At 50.3% G+C, this 25,634-nt stretch overlaps 3 protein-coding genes, 1 long non-coding RNA gene and 3 other non-coding genes across 12 annotated transcripts; 4 read left to right on the top strand and 3 right to left on the bottom strand.

Moving 5' to 3' along the window:
• Window positions 1-582: 582 nt before the first annotated feature.
• Window positions 583-1,891, bottom strand: LOC119256588 (uncharacterized). The gene is made up of 2 exons (XM_037524387.2): window positions 1,855-1,891; window positions 583-1,724 (listed from the first exon to the last, which is right to left on the bottom strand). The coding sequence occupies exons 1-2, from the start codon at window positions 1,889-1,891 to the stop codon at window positions 1,312-1,314; spliced, it is 450 nt and encodes a 149-aa protein (XP_037380284.1). The 3' UTR covers window positions 583-1,311.
• Window positions 1,892-2,841: 950 nt separating this feature from the next.
• Window positions 2,842-3,383, bottom strand: LOC119256590 (histone H2A type 1-like). The gene has a single exon (XM_037524389.2). The coding sequence runs from the start codon at window positions 3,355-3,357 to the stop codon at window positions 2,965-2,967; it is 393 nt and encodes a 130-aa protein (XP_037380286.1). The 5' UTR covers window positions 3,358-3,383; the 3' UTR covers window positions 2,842-2,964.
• Window positions 3,384-3,633: 250 nt separating this feature from the next.
• On the top strand, window positions 3,634-4,062 carry LOC119256591 (histone H2B type 1-C/E/F/G/I). Its single transcript, XM_037524390.2, has one exon. The coding sequence runs from the start codon at window positions 3,666-3,668 to the stop codon at window positions 4,044-4,046; it is 381 nt and encodes a 126-aa protein (XP_037380287.1). The 5' UTR covers window positions 3,634-3,665; the 3' UTR covers window positions 4,047-4,062.
• Window positions 4,063-4,599: 537 nt separating this feature from the next.
• On the top strand, window positions 4,600-13,065 carry LOC119256592 (uncharacterized). Of its 6 annotated transcripts, XR_008553696.1 has the most exons (7): window positions 4,600-4,832; window positions 6,311-7,296; window positions 7,829-7,968; window positions 9,987-10,137; window positions 11,481-11,926; window positions 12,449-12,697; window positions 12,883-13,065. It is a non-coding gene; the product is annotated as an uncharacterized LOC119256592 (long non-coding RNA). The 6 variants fall into 6 exon arrangements; XR_008553698.1 differs by lacking the exon at window positions 11,481-11,926 and having other exon boundaries at window positions 4,606-4,832; XR_008553700.1 differs by lacking the exon at window positions 11,481-11,926 and having other exon boundaries at window positions 4,611-4,832; window positions 12,597-12,697.
• TRNAQ-UUG (transfer RNA glutamine (anticodon UUG)) lies at window positions 11,369-11,442 on the top strand. The gene has a single exon. It is a non-coding gene; the product is annotated as a tRNA-Gln (tRNA).
• Window positions 13,066-14,528: 1,463 nt separating the features above from the next.
• TRNAQ-CUG (transfer RNA glutamine (anticodon CUG)) lies at window positions 14,529-14,600 on the top strand. The gene has a single exon. It is a non-coding gene; the product is annotated as a tRNA-Gln (tRNA).
• Window positions 14,601-23,524: 8,924 nt separating this feature from the next.
• TRNAM-CAU (transfer RNA methionine (anticodon CAU)) lies at window positions 23,525-23,596 on the bottom strand. Its single transcript has one exon. It is a non-coding gene; the product is annotated as a tRNA-Met (tRNA).
• Window positions 23,597-25,634: the final 2,038 nt, after the last annotated feature.

Genomic DNA, 25,634 nt, shown 5'->3' with positions numbered 1-25,634 from the left:
GTCCTCACCACGCGCTTAAAAGGGACTTATTAATACTCCACTACAGGCATACAAAAGGTTAATAAAAGGTTTATTTACAAGGGAAAAGGAAATAAGGAAAATGTACAACTCAGGGAGAAAATAGGGAAATAAAGTCTTTAATGCGTCCTACCCATTCCGCCGACCTGGAAACCTAAAGGCACTCTCCGAGCTGGCCAGACGCTGCGAGCTGGCCGAGAGCCAAAATGGGGAACCCCTCCAAAGCCCATGTGTCTGGCTTTATACCAACCTGGCTGCTTAACCCCACCCTCAGGTCCCAGCCACCTTCCCTTTGATGGTGATGGGATTTGGAGTTCCCAGTGTCTTTGGCTTTGGCCTGGGGTGGGAGTGGAGTCCACAAAGCCTGTATGGAATTAGCTTTAGGACATCCTTTTCCCCCTAACAGTTTCAGTCACATAAGTTTTTTACTAGTAATAGAATGACTGTTTAGTTGTTTAAGGTAAATGACTACTCTAAGAACACTTTTAGCAATTGTGCCTTCTTTAAAACAAAGAATAGTAAATGTCACGACCTCTGCAGGAGGGCAAATAGATCTTGGCTGTTCTTGAAAAAGATGTAATGATTGTTATCTTCCTGCTTTAATGCATATGCTTATGCACTCTCACGGTTTGCTTGAAACGTATAAAGAGCTGCTGAGACCCTCAGCAGAATGATGTCTGCACCCTAATCAAGTGTCTGCGTCTCCTCATTCCCCCCATCATTCCACAATTGCACCTCCACAGTCCCATCCTTCAGGAACCCCTGACACCCAGGCTGCTGCGGCTGGCTCGCGGCAACAATGTAGCAATATAAAATGTTGACAACATACAGTTGTAGCACTAATTTTTTTAATTTACTTATACAAGAACCAGGGTACAGGCCTTATGCGCCGGGAGAGTGAGAGGATTCACCAGAGCAGGTAACAGAACAGGCAGACTGACGAAATACACTGCTGAGGGGAACAGTGGGTGAGGCAGGAGAGGTCTGCTTTGCCACGTGCAATTCTCACCGGCTGGCCGGGATCGAATCCGCTGTGGACAGCTTCACAGTGCAGTGCTCTACCACCTGCGCCTCCAGGGAGGCCCTGGAGCACTTTCTTAATGAGTTAAAACCTAAAGGGACTAAGCCACAAATACCAGGTGTTTAGACAACTCAAGCATATTGCAGAAAATCAGACTTCTTTAAGTTTCAAAACAACTTCAGCCACAAGACTTAAAAAAGCTACAGTTCTTTTTAGTGTGCAAGTGGGAGGCCCTGAAAAGAGCCTTTTAGCGTCAAACACGACCTTGAAGTTTAGGCACGTTCCCCGCGGATGCGGCGCGCCAGCTGGATGTCCTTGGGCATGATGGTGACACGCTTGGCGTGGATGGCGCACAGGTTGGTGTCCTCGAACAGCCCCACCAGGTAGGACTCGCACGCCTCCTGCAGCGCCATCACGGCCGCGCTCTGGAAGCGCAGGTCGGTCTTGAAGTCCTGCGCGATCTCGCGCACCAGCCGCTGGAATGGCAGCTTGCGGATCAGCAGCTCGGTGGACTTCTGGTAGCGGCGGATCTCGCGCAGCGCCACGGTGCACGGCCGGTAGCGGTGGGGCTTCTTCACGCCGCCCGTGGCCGGCGCGCTCTTGCGGGCCGCCTTGGTGGCCAGCTGCTTGCGCGGCGCCTTGCTGCCTGTGGAGTTACACGCCGTCTGTTCGTGGGAGCCAGGGCCTGAAATTTCAATTGCTGTGACTGCAGGCTGGCCTCCTACTTATACTGTGAGTCAGAATCTGATTGAGAAAAGGAAACTAGCCGATCGGTAACCGGATTGGTTAAAAACTCGATGTTTTTTTTGTCATACTCCAAATTCTCTTTTGCAAGTTGTTCCGGACCGCCATGTATTCTATTTTTCTCACAAGTTGTTTGTAATTTCAGTAAAAATAAATGCAATTTCCAGTAAAAAAAAAAATGTAAAATAAGAAACTAGCTTTTCTAGGACATGTTCCGTTCCTAGATTGAAACAAAATACTGTTTAACCCAATATAGCCAAAACATTCGTTTTAACACGTAGTCAAGATATTTAGCATTCTTTATTTTGCATTAACTCAATATCTACTGCTTTATCTGAACAGCACATTTTAATTCAGAGAAATCATCTGTCCAGTGATCACTAGTTACAATGATCTAACTTTGGGCAACAGAGCTCCATAGTTCCTGCCTTCGATTTTCTATACTTTCCAGCACATAAATTCTACGAATTCTTTTTTCAGCAAGAAAATCTGACTTTTACGTGAGAAATTCAAGGGCCCAAAATTTCAGAGAAAGGCATTCTCACAGGAATGCTTTTTAATCAGGTAATGATTCCACACTACACAATTTCTACTCTAGAAACACTCCTTAATTCATAAATCTAACTCAACATTTTTATCTTACAAAAGGCCGAGAGGCATTTTAAAACAACTTGGTTTTCATGCTGAAATTAAACTGAATACTTGAGAAAATACAACAAAGTGAAAACACAAACACCATAGGTTCCCCAGTAAAAAGGGTGATCGTTAAAAGATCTTAATTAGTAATGGCAGCAAGATTTATACTGATGTGACATTAACGATTCAGCAGAAATCTCAAGGCTTTATTTAACTCTTGGGCCGAGACTTGGGAGAACAATGCCTCAAAGCTATCACAACTTGGACCTGGGACCTAAGAAAGATATGTTTGATGCCCTGTTATCCGTAAATCAAAAACCCAAAATTAACCAAACCATACACTATCACAAGCAACGAAGTACATTACCTCTTACATTACTGATGATTAATCACACAGACCGAAAAAAAACCACGAGACCATCTCTCATTTCCTAAGCAACTAAAGTAAAATCTGCATTTGCTCAGCTCTTCAAGGATACCGTAGGTGGCTCTGAAAAGAGCCTTTTGTTTGTATGCAAAGCTTTGAACTACGAAAGTGAAGGTTTCTATTTGCCCTTGGCCTTGTGGTGGCTCTCGGCCTTCTTGGGCAGCAGCACGGCCTGGATGTTGGGCAGGACGCCGCCCTGCGCGATGGTCACCTTGCCCAGCAGCTTGTTGAGCTCCTCGTCGTTGCGGATGGCCAGCTGCAGGTGGCGCGGGATGATGCGCGTCTTCTTGTTGTCGCGCGCCGCGTTGCCCGCCAGCTCCAGGATCTCGGCCGTCAGGTACTCCAGCACCGCGGCCAGGTACACCGGCGCGCCGGCGCCCACGCGCTCCGCGTAGTTGCCCTTGCGCAGCAGGCGGTGCACGCGGCCCACGGGGAACTGCAGCCCGGCCCGCGAGGAGCGCGTCTTGGCCTTGGCGCGCGCCTTGCCGCCCTGCTTGCCGCGTCCGGACATGTCAGCAAGAACACCAACGCGCACGGGACGCCCTCACGCCCGCGAGGCCGACCTAAGCTACTTATAGTGGTGGCGGGGCGCGAAAAAGGAGCTGTGCGATTGGCCACTGTGAGATTTTCGTTTGCACCAATGGGGGCGCGACGATGGGGCATGCGTGTGTCGATTGGGTGAAGCCGGCGCGGTGGCGTCACCGGAGAGGAAGCACCAATCACCGGGGAGCGCCAGTCCACCTCATTTACATAAGGCTGTATATTTAAGGCGGTGCCGCCGGGCCCTGGCACTTCATTTTCCTTAATCTGTTGCTCGCCATGCCTGAGCCGGCCAAGTCCGCGCCCGCGCCCAAGAAGGGCTCCAAGAAGGCCGTGACCAAGGCGCAGAAGAAGGACGGCAAGAAGCGCAAGCGCAGCCGCAAGGAGAGCTACTCGGTGTACGTGTACAAGGTGCTGAAGCAGGTGCACCCCGACACGGGCATCTCGTCCAAGGCCATGGGCATTATGAACTCGTTCGTCAACGACATCTTCGAGCGCATCGCGGGCGAGGCGTCCCGCCTGGCGCACTACAACAAGCGCTCGACCATCACGTCGCGGGAGATCCAGACGGCCGTGCGCCTGCTGCTGCCCGGGGAGCTGGCCAAGCACGCCGTGTCCGAGGGCACCAAGGCCGTCACCAAGTACACCAGCTCCAAGTAAATTAATTTAGGCGCTGTGGAACCCCAAAGGCTCTTTTCAGAGCCACTCACTTCTCACAATAGAGTTGCTTCACTATTCCAGTCTCTAATTTGAGAGGGTTTTTTTTGTTTTGTTTTTTGGGTAAAGGGGGGCGACGGGGAGGTTGGGGTTTTCTCCAGGCTTGCGTTTTGTATGTATTACCGATGCAGTTTGTGGTTTTAAAGAACTTTTGGTCGTGGCGATATTTAGAAACCTCGGGAGTTGGAGTTTCAACAGGAGTTCGCAGGTTTTCTTGCCATGAGGTTGGTTAAACATCTAGGAATTCAGTTAAGTGTCCCAGGTTTGCAATGCGTAATTTAAAACATTTTGCAAATGCAGGCACGAGGCGGTAGCGTTTGCGCCCTGGGCAGCAAAAGTAAAAGCTTTTCGGAAGGCAGCTTGCTTTCTGCACAGAACACCGCAGCGCTCGCTGTTCGGCAGCCCGCCTTCGCAGCACCGGGTCGCGGCGGGTGGGCGTGCTCACGTCCTGGGCCCTGTCCCGCCTCGCGGCCCCCGACCCGTCAGGCCCGCGGCTCGCGCCGTCTCTGCCGTCGCCGGACACGACCTGGAAATGGAAGTCCATGTCTAGGGAATAGCTTTCCGTGGCGGGAGGGCGCGAGGGCGGCCCGTCCCTTTCGGACCAAATTGAAAACCGGAGGCGGCCGGGCGGGAAGCCCGCGCCTGTCTCCCTCCCCCCACCCCCTCCTTGCTCCAGGCGCGAGCGGAGGAGACGGAGCCAGCTGCGGACTCCCCGAGGCCATCTTTGAGGTGAGCTGGCGCCCGCGGGAGTGCTGCGGACGCACAAGCATTTTAGGAAAGGGAAAAAACAGAGCAAAAAGCGGGTTGACAAGGCAGTGGGTCTCCGCTTGCAGTAAACGGCAGCGGAGCCCAGGGCCAGGGAGCCCACGTTGGGTTTGGAATAAAGGGCTGACTTCTGGCTGCGCTCCGCCATCTGCTGGGACCACAGAGGAGCTGAGCCGCTCTGAGGGGATGCGCCGGTAGCGAACCCCGCGCGCCTGCCAGGTCAGTGCAGCCCGCGCCCCGCTCTTTGGGAGAGCTCTAGTGAAGCGAGTGCTGCCGCCACCTCGGCTTCTCGAGTAGAGCAAACCCCAAGTAACGAATACAGGGGCCATAGCAGTACACAGTAGGGCTGTGGGAGATTCGCCTCCGTTGGGGGACGCCGCCTTGGACTACAAGTCCCATGGGCCCTTCTCCGAGGGGACGTGCTAGGGGCGGGGCTACGCGGCCGTGATCGACAGATAACGGCGCCCGCCGGCGGCCTTGGTCTGATGCTGCCTGCCGCCGCCGGTGGCCCGGTGCGCGCTGCTGCGTTACCTTTGGCCAGTTAACTCTGTCGCCTCCTCCTTCTCCCCTCGTCCCCGGGTGTCTGCTTCTGGCTTGTGTCCTGAGCCCCGAGCCCCGAGCCCCGGCCGCGAGGGCTCCCCCAGCCCCCGCCGTTTCCCCAGTGGCTGCCCTGGACCACTGGGGCCCGCGCCTGGCCGGCCCCAGCGCCCTTCCCGATTTTGGTCCCTGGAGCGTGGCGACCGCGGGGCCCTGGCGGGATCTTTGGCTTTAATGAGGGGCTCGGCTTTCTCTCCGCACGGCCGCGGGTGACTCGAGCGCGGACTCGGGCTCCGTGGCGGCCCGGCGTGCAGCGGGTGCTCCTGTTCCCGGGCGCTGCCTGTGGGGCCCGCTTTCTGGAATCTGCTCAGAGGCCTCCTTTGGGGGCGCTGACTTGCTTGCAGAGGGGTGCACACCCTCGCCTTGGACCGCTGGGCGACTTCCGGCCGGCCTCCCGGCCTTAGGCTTAGCAAAGGCTCCCACAGGAGAGGGTCGCGGCCTTCCCCTCGCCCTCCTAGCTGTGCAAGGCGGGGGACAGGAAAACAGGGCCGTCATTTACTGGAAGCTTTGAACCCGCCAGCAGAGAACCCCTTTCGGAAGGCCAGAACCCCTCTTGTGGGGGCTGCAGCGGCTCCTCCGTCCTTGTTACCCCCACTCTCTGCACCGCCCCCCACGGGGTAGGACTCTAATGGCTTCTCACACCAGATGGGGCGCCCAGCTTGGCCAAAGGAGCTGCCCTGCAATAGGACACTCCCCACTGTGTGGATTGCGGGAACAGGGGCACCCTGCCAGCCTCTGTTGGCTATGGAGGGCTTCCTGAATTGGAAAGATCCTGTCCCTCCACACCAGCAGGATCCTGAAAGGATGGCTGACTTGTTTGCCTCTATTTTTGTTTCCCATTGTAGACGGGCAGACGCACAGTCCGTGTTACTAACCCTGTTAATTAACATCGGGTGAGCAGAGAATGGTTTTGATGAAGGCAAATGAGGAGGGAGGCTCGTCGTCGTCGTCTCCACCAGCGAGATTTTAAAAAACCCTGGAACCTGAAGAGGTTGTCCCAGTGGTGGATCCTAATGGGACCCCCCAAAATGGAATGGAAAGGCTGGAATATCGTAGGAGGTGCTTATCGGGACTGTGGCACGGAATTCCTAAGCAAAGGAGGTTGGGTAAGGTGTAGAACTCCAGCAAAAGGTCCATGAGCACCCACCTGAGTTTCTTGAAAGGATTGTTTGAGCTTATAGTACTTTGACATCAACCCAGATAGTCTGGAAAGTAGATGATTAACATGACATTCATGTGTCAGAGCACTCGGATATAAGGAGGGAATCAATCAAGACCGAAGGTGCCTTAAAGATGAGTTCTTCCCAGCTTTAGAGTTTACAGTGGCGGAGAGTCAAGGAGACTTAAATCTGCAGATATTTTCATAGAACACAGGACAGGGTTTAGGCAGCCCAGAGAAGGGATTTGGAGAAGTAGAAGGGAACCCTTGGAAGATGGTGTGTCAGTGGTCATGAAAATCTTTCCAGAAACCCTGTGGGTTTTGCCTTGTGCTGGTAAATATCAGTCTCAATGCATTAGACCTTGGTTGATGCAACAGAGGACACACCCAGCCTGCAGAGCCCATGTTTACCTACGGAATTTCCTGGTCACCCCAGCTGACACTTGCCCCAGTTCTGATAGAGGGGGTGACTATACAAAAGAAGTTCAGTTTTCAGACTCCAGAATTTGCTTTTGCCTTTTGCTATGAGCCGAGGTGTGAGGCTGTCTGCTCTCAGTATTGTGCAAAAGATGCTACCTAATCTCATCCAAGCTGCAGCCCAAGAGGACAAGACAAATGTTCAGCATAGGGTTCAAAGAAAATGGAATTTTAAAAGTTATATTTGAATGTCACGTAGGTATTTTCCAACATAAACGTAACTGATAGCATGTATCTTGGGATATCTTTTCTCCTTATTCCACACACCTTTGCCCTCCTTAATACATTTTAATTTCCTGAAATTCAAGCAAAAGTGAAGTAGTTGCCGGGCTTCAATTTTGAACGCTGCACCAGACATAGAAAAAGAATGCAGAATCAAAAAATACGGGCAAAGAGCTTTCAGCTTTGACTCATAACTCCGTACCTTCTAGGCCTCTCTGCCTCCAGATTGCATCCTTTCATCCTGGTGATCAGGGCTTAAGACCTGTCAGAGTGGAGATACCCAAGCTCAACTCATAGAATGTCCTCGTAATTAGGATGTTTTTCTAACCACTCACACTTCTTTGAAATTTGCAGGCATAAAAGCCTTGGGTGCATCCCTCTAGAGTGAAGAAAGTCCTGGAAGGTGATGACCCAGAGACCAACATCCATTGGTCCTACCAACTTGAAGACAAGTTATGCTTGTTTAAGAGAAAGACGAGCTTAAGTATTCTCTTTTCTCTTTCAGTTTCTGTTGCCCAGATGAACCCTGGAAACCCTGCGATAATCTAGGGTTATGGTCCTCGACCGAAACTTTTTTCCTTTTTCCAAAGTCTGAGGTGTGTAGGATGACTGCTGGAACCATGTGACCTGATTCTCCAGCTTTAAGTATAATTTTTTCTCTTCTATCTGGGTTATTGAGGTTGAGTACGTGAAGTCTTGTAATGTCAGATAATGTGGGAGTTGGGAGATTTAAATTTTGTTTTGAAAGTTAAAGTCTCCAGTTATAGAGTCAAAATAAAAGGTTATGGCTTAGCTGTCAGCACTGTGGTGAGTGTAGACAGTTTTCATTACAATTTAAATGGACTTTCCCCCCCCTAATACTAATGCAAAACTCACCGAAAACCTAAATTAGGGAAATGGGTGGTCGACCTTCCTTGGATTGATCACAGGAAATTTTATGGAATTTCAGTTAAGCTCCTGAGACACTAACCACAGAACTTAGGGGTAGGAAAACTTAAGCAGCGTCCTGTAAGCCTGATCTGCTTGCCCTCGCTTATCTTCTGCGATCTTCCCATGAGGCTCACTTGCTGTAAACTTGATGTAGCGATGGAATGCTTCAAACATATGTAGGATGCTGGTCTCTGTATATTCACGATAACACAAGAAATACTCAACTAGAACTCACTGTGTTGGAGGGTGAAGTATGCCTGGCCTCCAAACTGACCACAAGACAGTGAGTCAAGATTTCTTCAGTAAGTAAAGAATCATAGTAAATGATTGCTAAGGAACATTTCCATAAATCTTTAACAGTATTACAGCTTGTTCCATTACAATTTTATCTTTGCACACAATGTAACCTGAACTGTCTTTCCATGGATGGTTTTGAGGTACATTATAGCTGTGGACAATGCTCACACTTCAGTTTTCCTTTGTTCAGATTCTAAATTCCCATCTGTCATTGTTGGAATTTTCCCTTTGGTTACTTGACATGTGACTGTGTGATTTCTTCATATCGAAGAAACTGCTATTTTGAAAGAATCTCATTCATTTTATTCCTGCTCATATTATGGCAAGATTCTATTTCTGTAACTTTCATCAAATTCTGGGAAGGAACCCCATTCAAGGCTTAAGCTGAATTTCCAGATTATAGTCAAAAAAAGGCACTCACAGATTGGAGGAGTTAGCACAGGTCAGGCTCTCAGTATCTGTTGAGATTTCTTGATTTGGAATCTCAGTATCTGTGGACAAAAAAGACAACAGACTCAGAATTTTAAATACGACTGTCAATGTTCGGTCACTGGGAAAATTCCCCCATCCCTCTCAGCTCTTGATCTGAACAAAAAAAAGGACCACCAGGCAGATTAGTAAGAGAGACCAATTTTTATTATATATGGAAAATTCATAACATAAGGCTGTACACTCTAAAGTGCATGGGACAGGGTTTATATCCTGGGCTAGGGAGTGGGGAAGGGACCTGGGGTGCCGAGGAGGGGAGAGTCATATGATCAGAACTCGCCCTGCTTTAAGATGAGCTTCACAGAAGCTTCTGTGGCCTACGTCTCGCCTCTGCTCTGGGCCTTAATGGATGTCATCCAGCCCTGGTAACTCAGGAGTGGTTTACACAAATGGGTTGTAGAGAAGGCGGTCGCTTCTGGGCCTCCTAGGGAGCCTGGTGTGGTTATCAATGGCCTTGTCTGCTGACCTCTGAGTTTACTGTTGCGGGGGAGACTTTGAATGGCTCAGGATGAGCCAGACATGGGAAAGGGTTGATTAGGAGATCTGTGGCCCCAGGCGCTAAGTGGGTTGAGGGTAGCCTCATCTTCTTACCCTTGGCTTGGTCCTGTCTGTCCCGTAACAGTGTCTCAACTGCAGGTAGAATATAAGGCGTCTTGACAAAGCTTGGGTCCCGTGTCTTCCGGAGACAGCAGGATAGCTAATGGTTAACGTTACTCAAGACCTGAGTAAGCTGAGGACTGTCCAGAGTTGAAAAGCCTGGGCCAGTTTCGAAGAATCAAGGATTATGAGACCTTTGTCAAATTACTGACTTCCTATCTGAAGGAAGAAAATAATAAAATTCTTTAAGTTAAAAAGCATAGTTTTCTCTCTCAGATAAAAATATTTCTGGAGATGACACTACACCTGCGTCATCTGTATTTTAAGTAATGGTGGCAATTTCTCCTGAGGCTACTCCTCTGTTCACCTGGACTCTGCGTGCTAAGGTGACACATCGGGAAAGCCTGTCTGAACATTTTGGGGGAGGCTGATCCTATGCTACAGTGAAAGCCGTGCTGCAGAAAGAAGGAAGCGCCAACATCTGCTAGTTTAACCGAGCAGGTGAGTCCAACCTCCGTCCAGTGGCCCACAGATTTTCCTGTACCTCCTCCCTGCCCGCCCCCCCCGCCCCCATGCAGTGAGCTGTGGAGTTTGGCCACTGAGGTCACAGACAAGTGAAACACAAATTAGGTACCTTATCTACAAGTTCCCAGGAGAGAAATCTGTCTAAGATCTTCAGGAAGCTTGAATCAAATAAAACAATATATGTAACTAAGATATAAGTTAGCATCATGCATTACGAGGCCAATGTGGTAACATTAGACATTGCAAAATGTCCAGTTCATCCTTCTAGACTAGCCAGTGATTTTACTTAGTCGTAACCCAATCATCCAACATAAAGGAAATTTATTTAATCAAGACATGATTCCAGCACTGAGTATGCCCAGTGCTCCCTCCCCCCAAAATGAAAATTCCTCTTAAGGCGCTTTGAGGGAGGCATCAGACAATAAAAATGATTTATCAAAATCAATGAGATTTGAATAAGGGAAGGGGCGAGGGAGTTGGGGGGGGGTCACATTTTTAAGGAGTAACACTGTTACTGCATAATCCAGCCTGAAGCTTGGGGGTTATAAAATAAAACTGGATCAATGGATTCTGGGTTAGGAACAGCGGGAAGGGCACTCTGCTCCCAGAGCTCAGGGGCCTCTGGTGGACGGACAATCACTAGCTGGAGTTGAATCTAGGGAGGGAAGCGGAGGCCCGGCATCTTCTCTCAAGTCAGGCCCTTACTGCCGGCCAGAGCCCTTCTGCTGGCCCGGGCTTCTCTGTGGTGTGTGGCCTGGCAGTGGCCAGGCTTCGTGTGTAGTTCAGGGCTCCCAAAACAGAAAGTGCCATTTCCCATCTCTTAAGGTCCTAACAAGGCCTTCCACGGTGTTGCCAGTGGCAGGAGAGGTGATTCATTGGGCGGGTGCGAAGGCAGGTGCAGGGATTTAAGAATTAGGAAAGACACCTGGAAAATCCAGGTGAAAGATGCGTCATTTTACAGAAGCTGCGTACTCCTAGGATAATTCTTTGTGTACCCCTGTGCCAAAAGTCGCAAGATCTCTGTCTGGTCTGGTCCTGACCTGACCTTTGCGGCTAGCGCCCACGGAGACAGCCAAAGCAGGCTTACATTTCCGAGATGGCCCTCTAGAGGGCGGCAGTCACTTTTGAAACCCATGTTGAAATTTAGGAACCAGGTCCTCGGGAATGAGTATTTGTCACAAGTGATACATGTTCTGCCACCTTGCTAGGTGCCCCATGGTGTAATGGTTAGCACTCTGGACTTTGAATCCAGCGATCCGAGTTCAAATCTCGGTGGGACCTTCCTAGATTTTTAAGGACATTTTTCCTCTGTGGTCTAGGCTCTTCAAGCTAGCATTTCCCCCTGTAATCAACGAAATGACAGGCACGCCAGTCACAGAGCAACAGGATCATTGTCAGCCTTTGCAAGTCTACTGAAGCGAGTCAGCCCAGCCCTGAAAGAAACAGCCGCCAGTCAGGGACGACGGTCCCCCTTGGGCTGGAGTCCTAGGCAGCAAGTTGTGTGTGCCTAAGAAGAGGTTTCCTGATTCTGAAAGAATGGCAGATTACTCTAAGGCTGGAAGAGTGAGACGAGATTTTTAAGGCAATGGACTGTGACTGAGCCATCTACCAATGGCCCCTGCCAGGTCAAGCCCACACAAGCAGAGCACAGAGGCCGCCTCGTCCCACCAGAGCTGCACAGTTTTTAGATTCTTAGCCTTAATGTCAGAACTACCTCTGCCCTTGGGTGAAGTTGATCTGCATGGGACGCTTCTCCAAACTGCAGGTAGCAGCTCACGAGTGAGCAGCCCTTGCTGCCACCTCAGGGCATTCTAATGCAGAACAAGTCCTCCTCACTTGGCTTAAAGCAGCCATCTACATTTTAATGGCCGTCCTAACCTGCCTACCTCTCCTGATTCATTTGTCAGCCTTCCTGCACCGCCCCGCCCGCCACCCACCCCCCCACACCCCTATTCAAGTCACCGGCCGCGGTAAAAAATACTTACTTTGTCCATTTCCCCGTCTCTTGTTTTCTACATGCAAAGTGTTTTGCCTTCCCCTCTGCCCTTGCCAGATGAGATCTTAATTCTGTCCCCACTGTTGAACCGTTACCTCAGCCCTTCCGGCCCTCCTGCTGAGACCTTCATTGGCTCCTTTGACCTAGGAGTGCCCTTGTCTGTGTTTGCCCAGGTCCCTCAGCTCCCCATATCACCTCATGGATTTGCTGTTTGTTTAGTATGCCCTTTCCTCGAGACAGTAAGGGAACCAGCCCAGTGGCCGCCTTCACCTGTCGGTTCTCATCCCACAGCCCGGCTCCTGTGAGAAGCTCCCAAGTACTTGCTGAGTGCATAAACTTCCATATGCTGTGTTCAGCCCACAGTCTCCAGGGGGCTCGTGTCCATGCTGGGTTCCCCAAAGTTCTGTTCTACTTCGTCCCGCACTTCTTTTTCTTCAAGGATCCCAAGTCCGTGTCCACCCTAAGACCAAGTCTTTGCCCATGACTGGAGCAGAAGTCTCCGTGGAGGCAAATGTCACCCAAGATCCTTCACCCTACTTAGTGAGTGCACTCGGGAGGGCTGGGTGTGGGGGGGGTTGGGGGGAGAGGGCAGGATAATGTGATCGGGCTCCCATATTGCATCTTTGGGATGAGAATTCACCTCAAGGGAGAAGGGCCCCTGTCACTACATTCTGGGCCTGCTGTCCTGAAGTATGTGCCTCGTTTGGGTTACCTCTTGATTGTAGGGAGCCCAGCATCTGGCAAGCAACTGGTCTCTGGAAAGACTACGCATTTGTGATGGAAGATGTTTGAGCACTTCCCTGTGAGCAGGATTTAGACTGAGGGTGCCTCCTCTGTTTTCCTTCTGAGGGCACAGGAAGGAGCAATGGCCCCTGAAAGCTGCCAAGTTAGGACCCTACTCAGACCAGCTTCCCGGCTGTGCTCAGAGGCGTGACCAGGGCAGGCCTCTGGAGGACTGGAGCCGCTGCCCGTCAGGTCTCAAGCACTTCCCTGCCCGGAGTGCATTTTTTGGAACTGACCGGGAACAGCTCAGGGTCAAGGCCAAGAGGAGCCACTGGAAAATATGATTTAACTAATACACTCGTCGTTGGCTCCTTGTGTCGTGGGCCAAGAATCTATAGGGCCTTCCCGGCGCAGGTTGAAAAACATCTCCAGTGGAAGGACCTTTTCCTTGTCTGCCAGGTTTTTGAGAGTTTGGGATCTTCCGTGGAAGATTTTTACCCTCTTTCCTGAGGGTTCTCTACACCCTCTGCTTGGCCATCCTCGTCCTGTGCTAGACTCGACAAAAACTCCCAGGCCAGCTTTCCAGGAATCACCAATTGGAAGACTTGGTCTAGTTAGCGTCGCCCCAAGAAGGGGGTGTTTCAGGCCGACTTTACGGGACTGTGGGTGTTGTCTGGGTTGGTTGGCGCTTGACGTCTGTGTCCAGAAGAGGGTGCCGGGCTCCGCCGTCCGCCCCCCACCCCCCCCCCCGCTCCCAGCCCAGGACCAGCGCGAGCCGCGGGCATCCGCGGGCATCGGTTTCCCCCAAGCCGGCTCGACACCCGCGGAGAATCCCCGCCAGCGCGGCCGGCACCAGGGAGGAAACGGCCGCGTCGTCCCGTCGCGCTGCGCTGCGCTGCGGGCCGCTCAGAGCCGGCAGGAGGAGCTTAAGACGCGACTCACGTTCCCCCAGACCCCTCGCAGCAATCGGTCGTTCTGTGGGTTTTCGTAAAGGTGGGACCGGACTTGTGGGTACCCCGGGCGGGACTCTTCTTTGGGTCCACCTGCGCATTTCCTCTAGGTGACGGGGGCGCTGGGCGGGCGGCCCGTCCTCCCGCCCCGAGTTGCGCATCCAGGCCTGCGGGGATCCTGCAGCCCCCCGCGTCGTGGCACGTTTGTTTCCTCTTTTTGTTAACTCCGGTGTCTCCACTGTGGAAGCCACAGTGTCTGGCAAAGCGGGGAGAAGATCGCGCGTCCGTCTCGGGGTCCCTCTCTGTGAGTGGGGACAACGGTCCCGTCTCGCGGGCGGGTCGTGCGCCCTGGGTGACGCGACAGTGCCAACACCTGGCACAGGACCGGCAGGTGGCCAGGCCCAGCCTCGCTCAGCGACCTCACCTGGGCTCCAGAAACAGAGGCTGGACTCCAGGCTCCCGGGCCGCTCGGGGGGGATGTGGGAATGTGTGGGTGGCGGGGAGGATTCCTAACCTTTAGAGGTCGGTGTTTGCCTTTGGGCTCCGGGATTCTGGTGCAGCCACGTGGCGGGTCAGCACCCATTCTTCCCCTCGGGGAGGACAAGCAGAGATTGCTCACACCCTTTAGACGATAGAACAGGAGTTGGAGGGAGAAGAGCTGTCATCAGAGATTTCCGGGACCACCCCGCCGCGCCGCGGGCCCCATGGTGTAATGGTTAGCACTCTGGACTCTGAATCCAGCGATCCGAGTTCAAATCTCGGTGGGACCTCAGCATGTTTTTTACTTTCATTCAATTCCCAGTTCCTCTCTGCAAACAATCGATTGACTATTTCTCTCAACCCTTAGCAGTTTCCATCCGCAACACACGTGAGCTAACTGGTAGGGGCAAAGTCCTGTCCCTTGTCAGATTCTCAACAGAATTTCATTTTTCATGTACTATTTAAGTCCTTATCACAATTTTATTTTTATTTTTTTATTGGTTGCATGCGACCATTAAAAAGACAATTTAAACCACGAGAAAAACATTTGAAATACAGACTTGGGAACACTGGAAACACTAAATATCAATTTTTATATGTCTTTCTGTCTCCGCATAGTATGTCATCAGTCTTTGAGCATAAAAATGCAGTATACTGATAAAACCCTGTGATATAGAGATACCTTTGCAAGAGAAAGGGAAGTCAAACACTTTTCTACTGTTACATGCCAAGTAGATTTTGAAGGATACCGGTGCATGTCAGATTGTTGCTATTTAGGTCCCAGTGGGCAACATTCAATGAGTGATTGGACCCTGTGAAAATTCTACCACATGCTGACAATTCCTTTTTGGGGGGAATGATTTCAATTTATGAATGGACATTGCAAAAGATCACTGGGGAACGTTTGCGAACACAACAGTATTGTGAGTCTCCACAAAGGCTCTAAGGAATGAAATATCTTGTTCTAAGTTAAAACCATGACGTGCTAGGCCAAACCAGTCCCCTCCCCATCACTGCACACTCGGACATTCATTTCTAATTTTCAGGAGTTTTTTCCTCTGTAGTTTCCATTTGTGTGCACATTTAAGACAGTTTGATTTTTTTTCTTAAGATTTATTTATGTATTTATACAAGCAGCACGGGGTACAGTCAGAAGCGTGGGAGGTGAGAGAATTCACCAACAGACAGAGCGGGGAACAGAACAGGCAGACAGACGAAGTGCACTGCCGAGGGGAGCAGCGGGCACGGCAGGAGAGGTCTGTGCGCCATGTGGGACCCTCGCCTGGCGGCCGGGGATGGAACTGGCGCTGCAGAGGCTGCGGGCAGCTTCGCAACCCAGCGCTCAACCGCTGCGCCACCGGGGAGGCCCTTGATTTATTTTACATGGTTTATGATTTTGCAGGCTTTCACTGAAGCATTTTTTATTACACCTGCGTTGCTCAGATATTTTATATGCAATCGCTTCCAACAAAATGTGTTTTCTTCTGAGTTCTCACTAATTGCAACAACATGCTTTATTTACACGTAGTTTTTGAGTCACTAATCTATCTGGAATTTGATTTCATACATGGCCGAGAGGTAGGTGTCCATATTTCTTTTCTTCCATTCACCTTTGCCTGCTGAATCGAAATACTGGTCATATGATAATTTCCATGTACCCTTGAATCAATGTTTAAATTTATCTGTTTCCTCTCTATATACTTTTGACAATGCTATGATCTTTTGATTGGATTTTCTTTTTAACACATTTTCCTTCCTGGACGGTATTTGTCATTGTCAGCTACAGGAAAAGAAGATGAAGAGGGAAGGTTGGAGATTCAAATAATGTTTCATTTTGTAATTTCCTGCTTCTGGAGCAGGAATTGGCAGCCAGTTAGGCCGCTGCTGAGCAGATATTCAAAGTGAGCCTGGAGGGGAGAAATCCCAGGCCCTGGAATTCCACTCTTGGGGATCTCTGTGTACTTTGCTCATAGTAAACACTCACATGCCATTAAACATGATAGTTTCCTCCGTGTGCGCTGCAGGTTCTGAAAGATTCAGAAAACAGCCATAGATCATAAAAGGACTTCAGCATTCTTTTAGGGCGTTGGGAATAAGTTCATAGTTTGCACAAATGAATGCAAGGGTTTGATCTCTGAGGGACAGCTTCTGATTTTCATGCTCTACACCCTAAGTGACCCCCTCTTTCTCTCTATTCCCTATTTTCCGCGTATAGTGCCGGCAAGGACCAGGGCAACTTCTCTATGGATCTGGGCAGACGGGTAAAGGACACTCCTGGGGCCCTCAGTGGCTTTTTCAGGCTTTTAATGATCTTTCGATGTCATTTGTAGTGAGGCAACTAGGTGCAGGAGAGGCTGGGGGTGGCTGGCAGGCCTCCCAGCCCGGCGAATCTTTACTCTCTCTATCCTTTGTCGTCGTCTCATAGTATCTGCCGGAACCGTCCTCTGCGATGCCGCCCTTATAGCCTCAGTCTCTCGGCTCAGGTGCACCCACACCGCCTCCCAGGTGCCTACCCTCAGGCATGTGCACCCCTCCGCAGATCCCAGCCCAGCTCCCAAGCGCCTCCTGTATTCAAGGCCACAGGTGATGGCCACAGAGGCCAAAGACACAAAAGCCTGAGCATCTTCCTTTACCCGACACCCTGCTAACCCCGTCTGCCCCCTTATTCCCTTCCCGGCCTACTTGCACACCCCACTGCTGCTGTGCTCTGTGACATAAGCCGAAGGGCGGCGCTGAAGGTTGGAGACTGTCAGAAGCACTTGAAGAGCATCAGTGTGTCTGTCACTGGTTGCAGCCAGGGATGCAGCAGACTGGATGACAGTTTCAAATCCCGAAGCCCCACTGAGGTTTTTATTATATGCATGAATCAAAGAATTTACTCTGTGGGAAACAAAAAAAACACGCTGTGCTGGATCCCTCTAACGTGGGGCCTGGAAATGAAACGGCGGCGACCGGTGGTGAGTTCAGCACACCAACCCCTGCTTCCTGTGGAACTCTCGAAACATTCCACTCATTTCTACACTTTTAGTGTAGAAAGCACAGAGCTTTCTACGGGGCCTCTGCAATGAGCCCCTGAATGTGTACAGCTGAGAACAGAAACGCCCTGTGGGTCTTCTCCAGCCTCCGGGCCATGCAGCGAGCTCTACCGTGTTCTCCCACGTGAATTCAGCCTCCCTCCGCAAGCAACAGTCTGCCTCCTCTTCCGGTTCTGTTTCTCAGCCGTTTCTGTTTAAATCGGGGTCAAACCCCTTAGAAAGTAGCAGGCTCTTTCCCGCTGCTGAGTTGTGGGATGTGGAGGCTCCGGTTCATTGGAGATTCGGTGACACTGTCAACCACAGCCCTGGCCGAGGAAGAAAGGCAAGGCTGCTGGAGGTGGAATGGGCTGTGAGTCATTGGGCCTGAGGGGCTCAAGACCCCCCCCCCACCCCCACCCACCATGGCCCAGCCCAGGGGACTCAGAGACTGCTGACGTCCATCCTGAGCACTCGCATCCGTGGCGGGGGGAGGCCTGTGTCTGTCGTTTGCTGGAGGCCCTTAGTGCAATGCAAATCCACCTACTCAAGGCTGATGGCATCAGGAAATTGGGGTGATAGGTAGCTGGATAGACCTTTAAAATTGATGGGGGGTGCTGTAGGGTAAACGAGTTTATCAGGTTTTTTATGCCACCAGCCTCTCTGGCCTTGATCGTATTGATGCAAGAGACACTGGGGAACATGGACACGGGCACGCGTGCCTGACGGTGGGCACCTGGAGTCTGGTGTGGGCATGCGCAAGTGCACATCTGAGCCTAAAGGCCAAGGCTGTAAGGGTGGCCTCAGAGACAGGGCTCTGGGGCTGTCCTTATCCGTCTGTCCTTATCATAGTGAAGCTGCCCTGTGCTTGCTGGGTGACTGTTTACAGTCCGTGGTAGCTGGGACTGCGGCACAGTCTCAGGCCTAGGAGTACTTGGAGTGCAAGCAAGGGCCAAATAAAAGATTTGACTCCTGTTCCAAAGAGAGAGGAAGAGAAAGAGAAGAAAAAGAAAGGAGGAGAAGGAAGGAAGGAAGGAAAGAAGGGAGGGGGGAAGGGAGGGGTCAGTGAAGAGGAAAGAAATTTGGGGATAACACTGCAGGCAGATTTGGGACAAAAGTAACGCTGGGCCTGCTGGTTCTGATGAAAATAACAACGAGGTAAATCACAGGCGCTCCCTGCTCCCAGCAAGCATCTCTGGACTCTCTTGATTGACCTCGGCCTGAGCTGGGCAGTGGGGACCCCAAGACTCTCAGGGTTGGGGGGCCTCCCTGGTGGCACAAAGGGTTGGGAAGCAGCCTGCGAAGCTGTCCACCGCCACTGCAGCACGAGTTCGATCCCCGGCCAGGGAGCTACCCACATGGCGCAGCAGACCTCTCCTGGCTTGCCCGCTGCTCCCCTCAGCAGTGTATTCCAGTCAGTCTGCCTGTTCTGCTCCCCACTCTGTCTCTGGTGAATCGTCTCACCCTCCACGCCTCTGGCCTGTACCCCAGCTCTTGAATGCATAAATAAATTTGAAAAAAAAAAAAAGAAAAAAAGAAAAAGACTTTCAGGGTTGGGTCCTGCACTGGGGAGCTTGCAGAGGGCAGGAGGGAGCTAGTATTCAACCAGCAATTAATTATGTGGCAGCAGAATAAGGGCAACTCAGTAAGAAGCAGCTCTAAGACCTAACTGGAGAGCTGGGAGGAGCCAAGAGCCAAGGCAGGAGACCTGAACACACAGGTGTCCCTGGTTGAAAATAAGGAGAAGGTGATGCTGGATGAGAAAAGAGCTTTGCCCTCTCTGGTGCCTGGGAGGCAAATGTGAAGACTGAGGAGGGGGACGCAGCACCAGAGGTAAGAGCTCCTCCCGCATCCCCATGGCTGGTACGCGGGCCCGCAGCCTTCTTTTTTTTTTTTTTTTTTTTAAGATTTATTTATGCATAAATAATTTTTTTTTTAAGATGTAATTATTTATACTAGAACTGGGGTACAGGCCAGATGCGCGGGAGGGTGAGAGGATTCACCAGAGTCAGAGTCGGGAGCAGAACAGGCAGATTGACTGAAACACGCTGCTGAGGGGAGCAGCGGACGAGACAGGAGAGGTCTGCCGCGCCATGTGGGTAGCTCCCCGGCAGGCCGGGGATCGAACTCGTGCTGCAGAGGCTGCGGACAGTGTCACAGTGCTGTGCTTAACCCTTGCGCCACCAGGGAGGCCCCTCAGTCTTCTTTTGTAAATGAGAGTTCTCCCATTTCTCCGTTTATTTAAGCATCTATCGCCAATATGGATGCGTGGACCTGCTCTCCCCATGGCTTAGCCTTCATTACCGCCTTCTTTGCAGTGGCTCTTACATCAGCCCATTGTTAGCACAGGGCAGCCCGTTCTAGCTGGCATCTGGGGCCTTGAACACAGGCGTCATGTGAGCCCTTTCTCATGTCCTGGCTTAAGAAGTTGTCCAGCCTTCACTCTGCCCCAGGCCTGGAGTCAGCCGTTTCTCAGAGCTGCCTCAGTTTCTTTCAGTGGGGATTAGAAATCTATATCTGGGGCTCAGTGTACCAATTGCTTCTACGCTGTCTGTGTCTTAACCGTTTAATGGAAAGACTTAGGAAATACGCGTGTGTGTATGTACACACACATGCGTGAGCATATATGAAAACCACACAGATGCTCATGTGTGTAAGTGCAATATACATGCCTTTACGCACACACCTTTTGGAAATCAGGAGCTCACACCTGTACGTCCAACACCTATCCCTGTCTGCAGGATTCCTTCTTGCTTTCCTTCATTCCATATTTGCATGCACCCTTTCTTCTGCAATGAAACCTCTAGCTCCAACAGTATCAGCGTAGTTACTCACTTTCTATACACCTACAATGGTTTCAGATGCTTTGACCACCCATTGCAGAATACTAAAGAGTTGACTGGTTTTCAGTTCCCCTCCAATACCCAACCCCTTGGCCAACAGTCAAGGTGTGCCCTCACATGCTGTGTTCCCCAGTTATGTTCTGTCCCCTTCTGTGTAACTCATAACAATAGATATGAATCATTTGCATTCAGTGTGGGGTTTTCTTTCCAGCTCTACTTCCCACCCTTGCTGATTTAATATTACTTAAAAAAAAATTTTTTTTAAAAGATTTGTGTATTTATATACTCTGGAGTGTAGGCCAGAGTTGGAGGGGTGGTGGTGAGAGAATTCACCAGAGACACAGTGGGGAGCAGAACAGGCAGATTGCATAAAATACACTGCTGAGGGAGCAGAGGAGAGACAGGAGAGGTCTGCTGTGCCATGTGGGTAGCTCCCTGACTGGAGATGGAACCCGCACTGCAGTGGCTGCCCCATAGTGCTGAGCCCCAACGAGGGAGGCCCCAATATTACTTTTTTTTTTTTGATTGATTGATTTATACAAGCACTGGGTACAGTCAGAAGCGCGGGAGGGTGAGCGAATTCACCAGAGCCAGAGCAGGGAACAGAACAGGCAGACCGAAGAAATACACTGCTGAGGGGAGCAGTGCGGCAGGAGAGGTCTGTGCGCCATGTGGGACCCTCAACGGTGGCTGAGGATTGAAATGGCGCTGCAGAGGCTGCCGGCAGCTTCGCAGCCCAGCGCTCAGCCGCTGCGCCACCAGGGGAGGCCCCCGATATTACTTTTTGAAAAAGAACATTGCATACTTTCAAAAGTTAAAGTAAAGCCAAGAAGTGTACTCAGAGAAACTTTCTCCTCATGTCCCTTGTACCCCATGTCCCGCACAGCTGTTACTGACCTTTTAGATCATCAGTGTCACTGATTTATCTTCGCGGTGCTTTCAGAGTGAAAAATGCATGGGTGTATGTTTTCCTAACTCCACTTCATTTTGGAACAAAAAACCTGCACACTATCATTTTCATCCTAACTTTTCCCCCACTTGACCATATCTCCTGGAAATCACCCCATGTCTTTTTCTAACTGCACAATACTTTTTTGTTTGAGTACATATGTCACAATTTATTCAACCAATCTCTTATGCATAGACATTCAGAGTTAGTTAAAATGCTTTCAGGGCACAAGCAAGCACCCAACAAGGGCATTTTCACCAGCAAAGTAAAAGAAAACGGGGCTACCTTATGCATATTAACGTTTTATGCAAATTAACATTTCCCTCTTGTTATTTTGCTGTGTGAATTCTCATTGTTTAGAAGAGTTAACATTTTCTTGCCACACTATAGGCACTGGTAATAGAGTGTTTTATTTAAATAAAGTAAAAATCGGGCCTCCTTGGTGGCGCAGGCGGTTGAGCGCCGCTCTGTGAAGCTGTCCGCAGCCTCTGCAGTGTTTTGGGTTCGATCCTGGCTGGCCGGGGAGAATCCCACAGGGCGCAGCAGACCTCTCCTGGCTCGCCCGCTGCTCCCCTCAGCAGTGTATTTCGGCCAGTCCGCCTGTTCTGCTCACCGCTCTGTGTCTGGTGAGTCCGCTCACCCTCCCGTGCATGTGGCCCTGTGCCCCCCTCAGAAAGAAAGAGAGAGAGAGAGAGAGAGAGAGAGAGAGAGAGAGAAGAAAGAAGAAGGAGGGAGGGAGGGAAAGAGGAAGGAAGGAAGAAAGAAAGGAAGAAAGAGGAAAGAAAGAAAGGATTGAGGGAGGGAGGGAGGAGGGAGGAGGGAGGAAAGAAAAGTAAAAAGCAACAAGCAACTATAAACAAGGGGGGGGAGGCGGGGAGGTCAATATAATTGACCCTTATATTAGGGTCCATATAAGGGGGGTGGCAATCATATGGGGACTATAACCAAGATGAAAATGCACACATTGTGCAAAAATGAAAATGATGTAAAAATATATAAAATCAAAAAATTAAAAATTCGAGTGTTTTATATTAATTTTTTAGTGTGAATTTTTTTTAAGATTTATTTATTTATGCATACAAGAACTGGGGTGTAGGCCAGAGTGGGGGGTGAGAGGATTCACCAGAGACAGAGTGGGGAATAGAACAGGCAGATCGACTGAAATTCACTGCCAAGGGGAGCAGTGGGCGAGTCAGGAGACATCTGCTGCACCACGTGGGTAGCTCCCTGGCCGACGATCGAACTCGTGCAGCAGTGGCTGCATATAGCTTCATAGTCTGTGTCTTAACCCCTGTGCCACCAGGGAGGCCCAGTGTGAAATATTTTTAATAGAGTAGGTGTGCAAAGAGAGAATGAAGAGAAAATTTCAATATTTTCCCCACCAAAATCCAAAAATTCCCCTTGTGAGTAAACACCCAGCCAAAATGTATCCACCCAAAGCAGGGCAGCTGAAGCCCGAAAAATTGCCACAAATCTAAGGCAACTTTTGGTGGGGACCCACAAAAAAAGGGTCTGCAGGTCCCAGAGAGCTGGGACAGGAGGTAAGACCCAAAATTCAGAATAAACCACAAAATCCAACATGAGGTCAAAATACCAGGATGTCATTGTCTCTGCCAAGGGCCAGGAGCTGCCTCCCCAGTGTCTCTTCTCAGTTTCTCTTCCAAGTGTCTTCACAGGTCTCCCCTCCAGTTCCTTCACGTGTGCCCCCCTCACCTTTCTCTCTCAAGTATTTTAACTAGTAATTTTTCTCAAAAAATTTTACCACATGCATCAGTAAGACTTTGATGTTGCTTCTGTGTTTGTGGAATTCTGCTGCACAAAATGTTGTGTATTAACATAGTCCAATGTTTTCTGTCATCTCAAATTAAACTTCTTTGCCTCTCTTCATTTTTCCATAAAATTACCATGAATATATAGATATATATATATATACACCATGAATATTTTATGTAAGTAAACTGGACCGGGGAGAGAGCATGAGAGATGTCTTCCCAACTGTTGTGTAGGGTGAGTAAAAGAATGAAAGAACCAGGAAACTCCCAAACCTAAATAAAAAGGCTGCAATGTAGATTTACAGTTACCCATGGTAGACGGCAAAAGTAACAGTTTTTTCTTTGAGTGTTAAAAACGTGCAAGAATATATAAAAGTATATAAAATTAAAATATACCTCAGTATATCCTATTCACTGGAAGATTAATTTGTCGCCTCCTCTTCCTTTAGTTGTAAGATTTGCCTCTGTTTTGAAATGAAAGCAAAGCAGTCACGCGGTCATTCGGGGCGGAAAGAAAAACACGCGTTGCTGGAAATCGGTTACCTCGCGACAGAGATGAGCTTTATCATGTCAGATGTATTTACTTTCTCATAGGCGATCTTCGCCCCACCCTCTGGGCCACGGCACGAGAAAAATGTGTAGCAGAGGATGGTTTCGATCCATCGACCTCTGGGTTATGGGCCCAGCACGCTTCCGCTGCGCCACTCTGCTCCGCGGCAGCTTTCCCCTGAGCATTCCCCTTATCACGCAGAGTATTTGCCAGAATAAAGATTTCGTGCTGTTCTTTGTTTTTCTCTCTCTTTCCTCCCTGCTTCCCCTCCCCGCGCTGTCTTTGGCCCGACGTCAGCTCCCTGGAGCCCCAGCGCCCCAGCCGGCCCTCGCGCCCCGGGCTCCCCAACCTGCCGACCGCCTCGAGCGCGGGCTTTTTCTTTGCTCTTCTGGAGCTGCCCTGAGCCGAGCAACCTCGGAGCCCGCAGAACAAAGCCCTGAGCAGTCTCTCCTTCGGATAACCCTCGAAAGCGCACTGAGACTTACCGCTCAGGGGGGAGGAGTTACTAATTCGATCCTGCCTTTGCCGGCCTCTAAATTCCTTTGAGGAAACTGGAAGCCGCATTCGCGGGTATCGACTCGTGAAGGGCCACCGCGGCGCCCCGGAACCTGGGCCCGCCCTCGCCCTGGAGTCTGCGGACAAGCGCTTCCCGCGCGCTCCCCGCCTCCGCCCATCCTCGGTGGCCCTCGGGAATGGCCGCCCCCGGACCGCTGGCCCGGACGGAGGCCTCTGACCACCTTTCATTCTGCGCTGCTTAGCAAGTCCCTTCCACACTCCCCTTGCCCTCGGCACCAGCTGGCTTCTATTTTTTTCAAGGGTTTCTTTTTTTCATTATTTCAGGGTTTTTTTAAGTATTTTTTATTTTATGTATGTTTTGCTTCATTCGTTTTTGTACAATGGATGCTTTTTCATCTTGGTTGTAGTCCCCGTGAAATTCCCTCCACCCATTCACCCGTGGACCATCACCATAGTCCCTTTTGCTCTTCCCACCCCTGTTTTGATCCTACTCCCTCCCCCCACCCTGCAGAATGTCTCTGGTTTATAGTTGCCTGCTGATTTTGATTTTCACCTTATTATAATTGTTTTATTATAATTTTTCCCCCTGATCCCTTATTAGGACCCTCTACATTCCTGCTATAAGTGAAACCACGGGTATTTTTCCTTTGCTTTCTGGCTTGTTCCACTGAGCATGATCCTCTCCAGCTCCATTGAATGTGCTGTGAATGGCATGCGTTGATCTTTTTTTTTTTTTACTGAGTAATATTCCATTGTATATGTATCACATCTTCTTGACCCAGGCATCTATTTTCAAGAGTTTCTTAACTGAAGACTTGTTTTTCCAGTCCTGGGACGGGTAGGAGTTGGTCACCATTACTCTGTAGGGGAGAAAAATAACTTTCCCTCTAAGTTCTTAGCTGGGAAACTTGTAGGAAAAGAGATCAGCAGAAGAAAAAACAAGTTGACTTGTAGAGCTCACATATACCCAGGGGGGGAAGTGGTAATGTGGGGTGTGGGGCCTTATTCTGTCACCCTTCACTCTCCAGCATTTTATTTGAGTCTCCTCTTTTCCTTCTCCAAGACCTGCCTCTGGGGGCAGGTACTGGGTTAAAAAGGTTCTCCAGAACAGCAGCACAAAAACAGGGGGAATGATTCAAGCAGACAGCATGGATGCTGAGCAAAATGGGCCAGTTCTCACCAGACTTGATCTGCGCCCACTAGATTTGGAGTGCTGGAAATTGCCATTTACCTAACAGGAGTAACACTGACCACCTACCTTTCATGCCCCAGCTATTGTTCCCTGAGGCCACGTTTCCACTGGACCTCGCATTCAACAAATGTGAAACCCCCAGAGTCTCAGGAGGCTGCCCCCCACCCAAGTGCCTGAATTCCAAGTCCTTCAACTAGAATCTGGAGAAAAAAAATACTTTATATCCAAAAGCCAGGCTCCTCTCCCCCAACACTTTTCCTTTCAAGGAGGTGAGGGCTGCAGTATTGGGCCTCCAGGGCCTGGGGAACCAGCAAGTGGTGGAAGGTGGAGAACAGAAACTGATCCCTCAGTGAAATGTGATGAGGATACCTTTATCTTTCTCACGGTAAGCAGGCTGAGGCACAAATCAGAGCCCCTTCACCTACCTGCTTGAGCTCCCTTTCACGCCCATGATATTTATCAGTTCATGTCTTAATCCTAAAGGAAGTAGT

Source organism: Talpa occidentalis, unplaced genomic scaffold (genome assembly GCF_014898055.3).
Source record: "Talpa occidentalis isolate TD23 unplaced genomic scaffold, MPIMG_talOcc4v2.1 talOcc4.324, whole genome shotgun sequence".
Taxonomy (NCBI): domain Eukaryota; kingdom Metazoa; phylum Chordata; class Mammalia; order Eulipotyphla; family Talpidae; genus Talpa; species Talpa occidentalis.
This window is presented reverse-complemented; position numbering and strand designations above follow the sequence as displayed.

Excerpts from the sequence above, each read along its gene's own strand:
- LOC119256588 (XM_037524387.2), bottom strand. The coding sequence starts at position 1,891 with ATGGCGGTCCGGAACAACTTGCAAAAGAGAATTTGGA. Across the intron at positions 1,725-1,854 it reads CTTGCAAAAGAGAATTTGGA|GCCCTGGCTCCCACGAACAG; the intron begins GTATGACAAAAA and ends TTGAAATTTCAG.
- LOC119256591 (XM_037524390.2), top strand. The coding sequence starts at position 3,666 with ATGCCTGAGCCGGCCAAGTCCGCGCCCGCGCCCAAGAAGGGCTCCAAG.
- LOC119256590 (XM_037524389.2), bottom strand. The coding sequence starts at position 3,357 with ATGTCCGGACGCGGCAAGCAGGGCGGCAAGGCGCGCGCCAAGGCCAAG.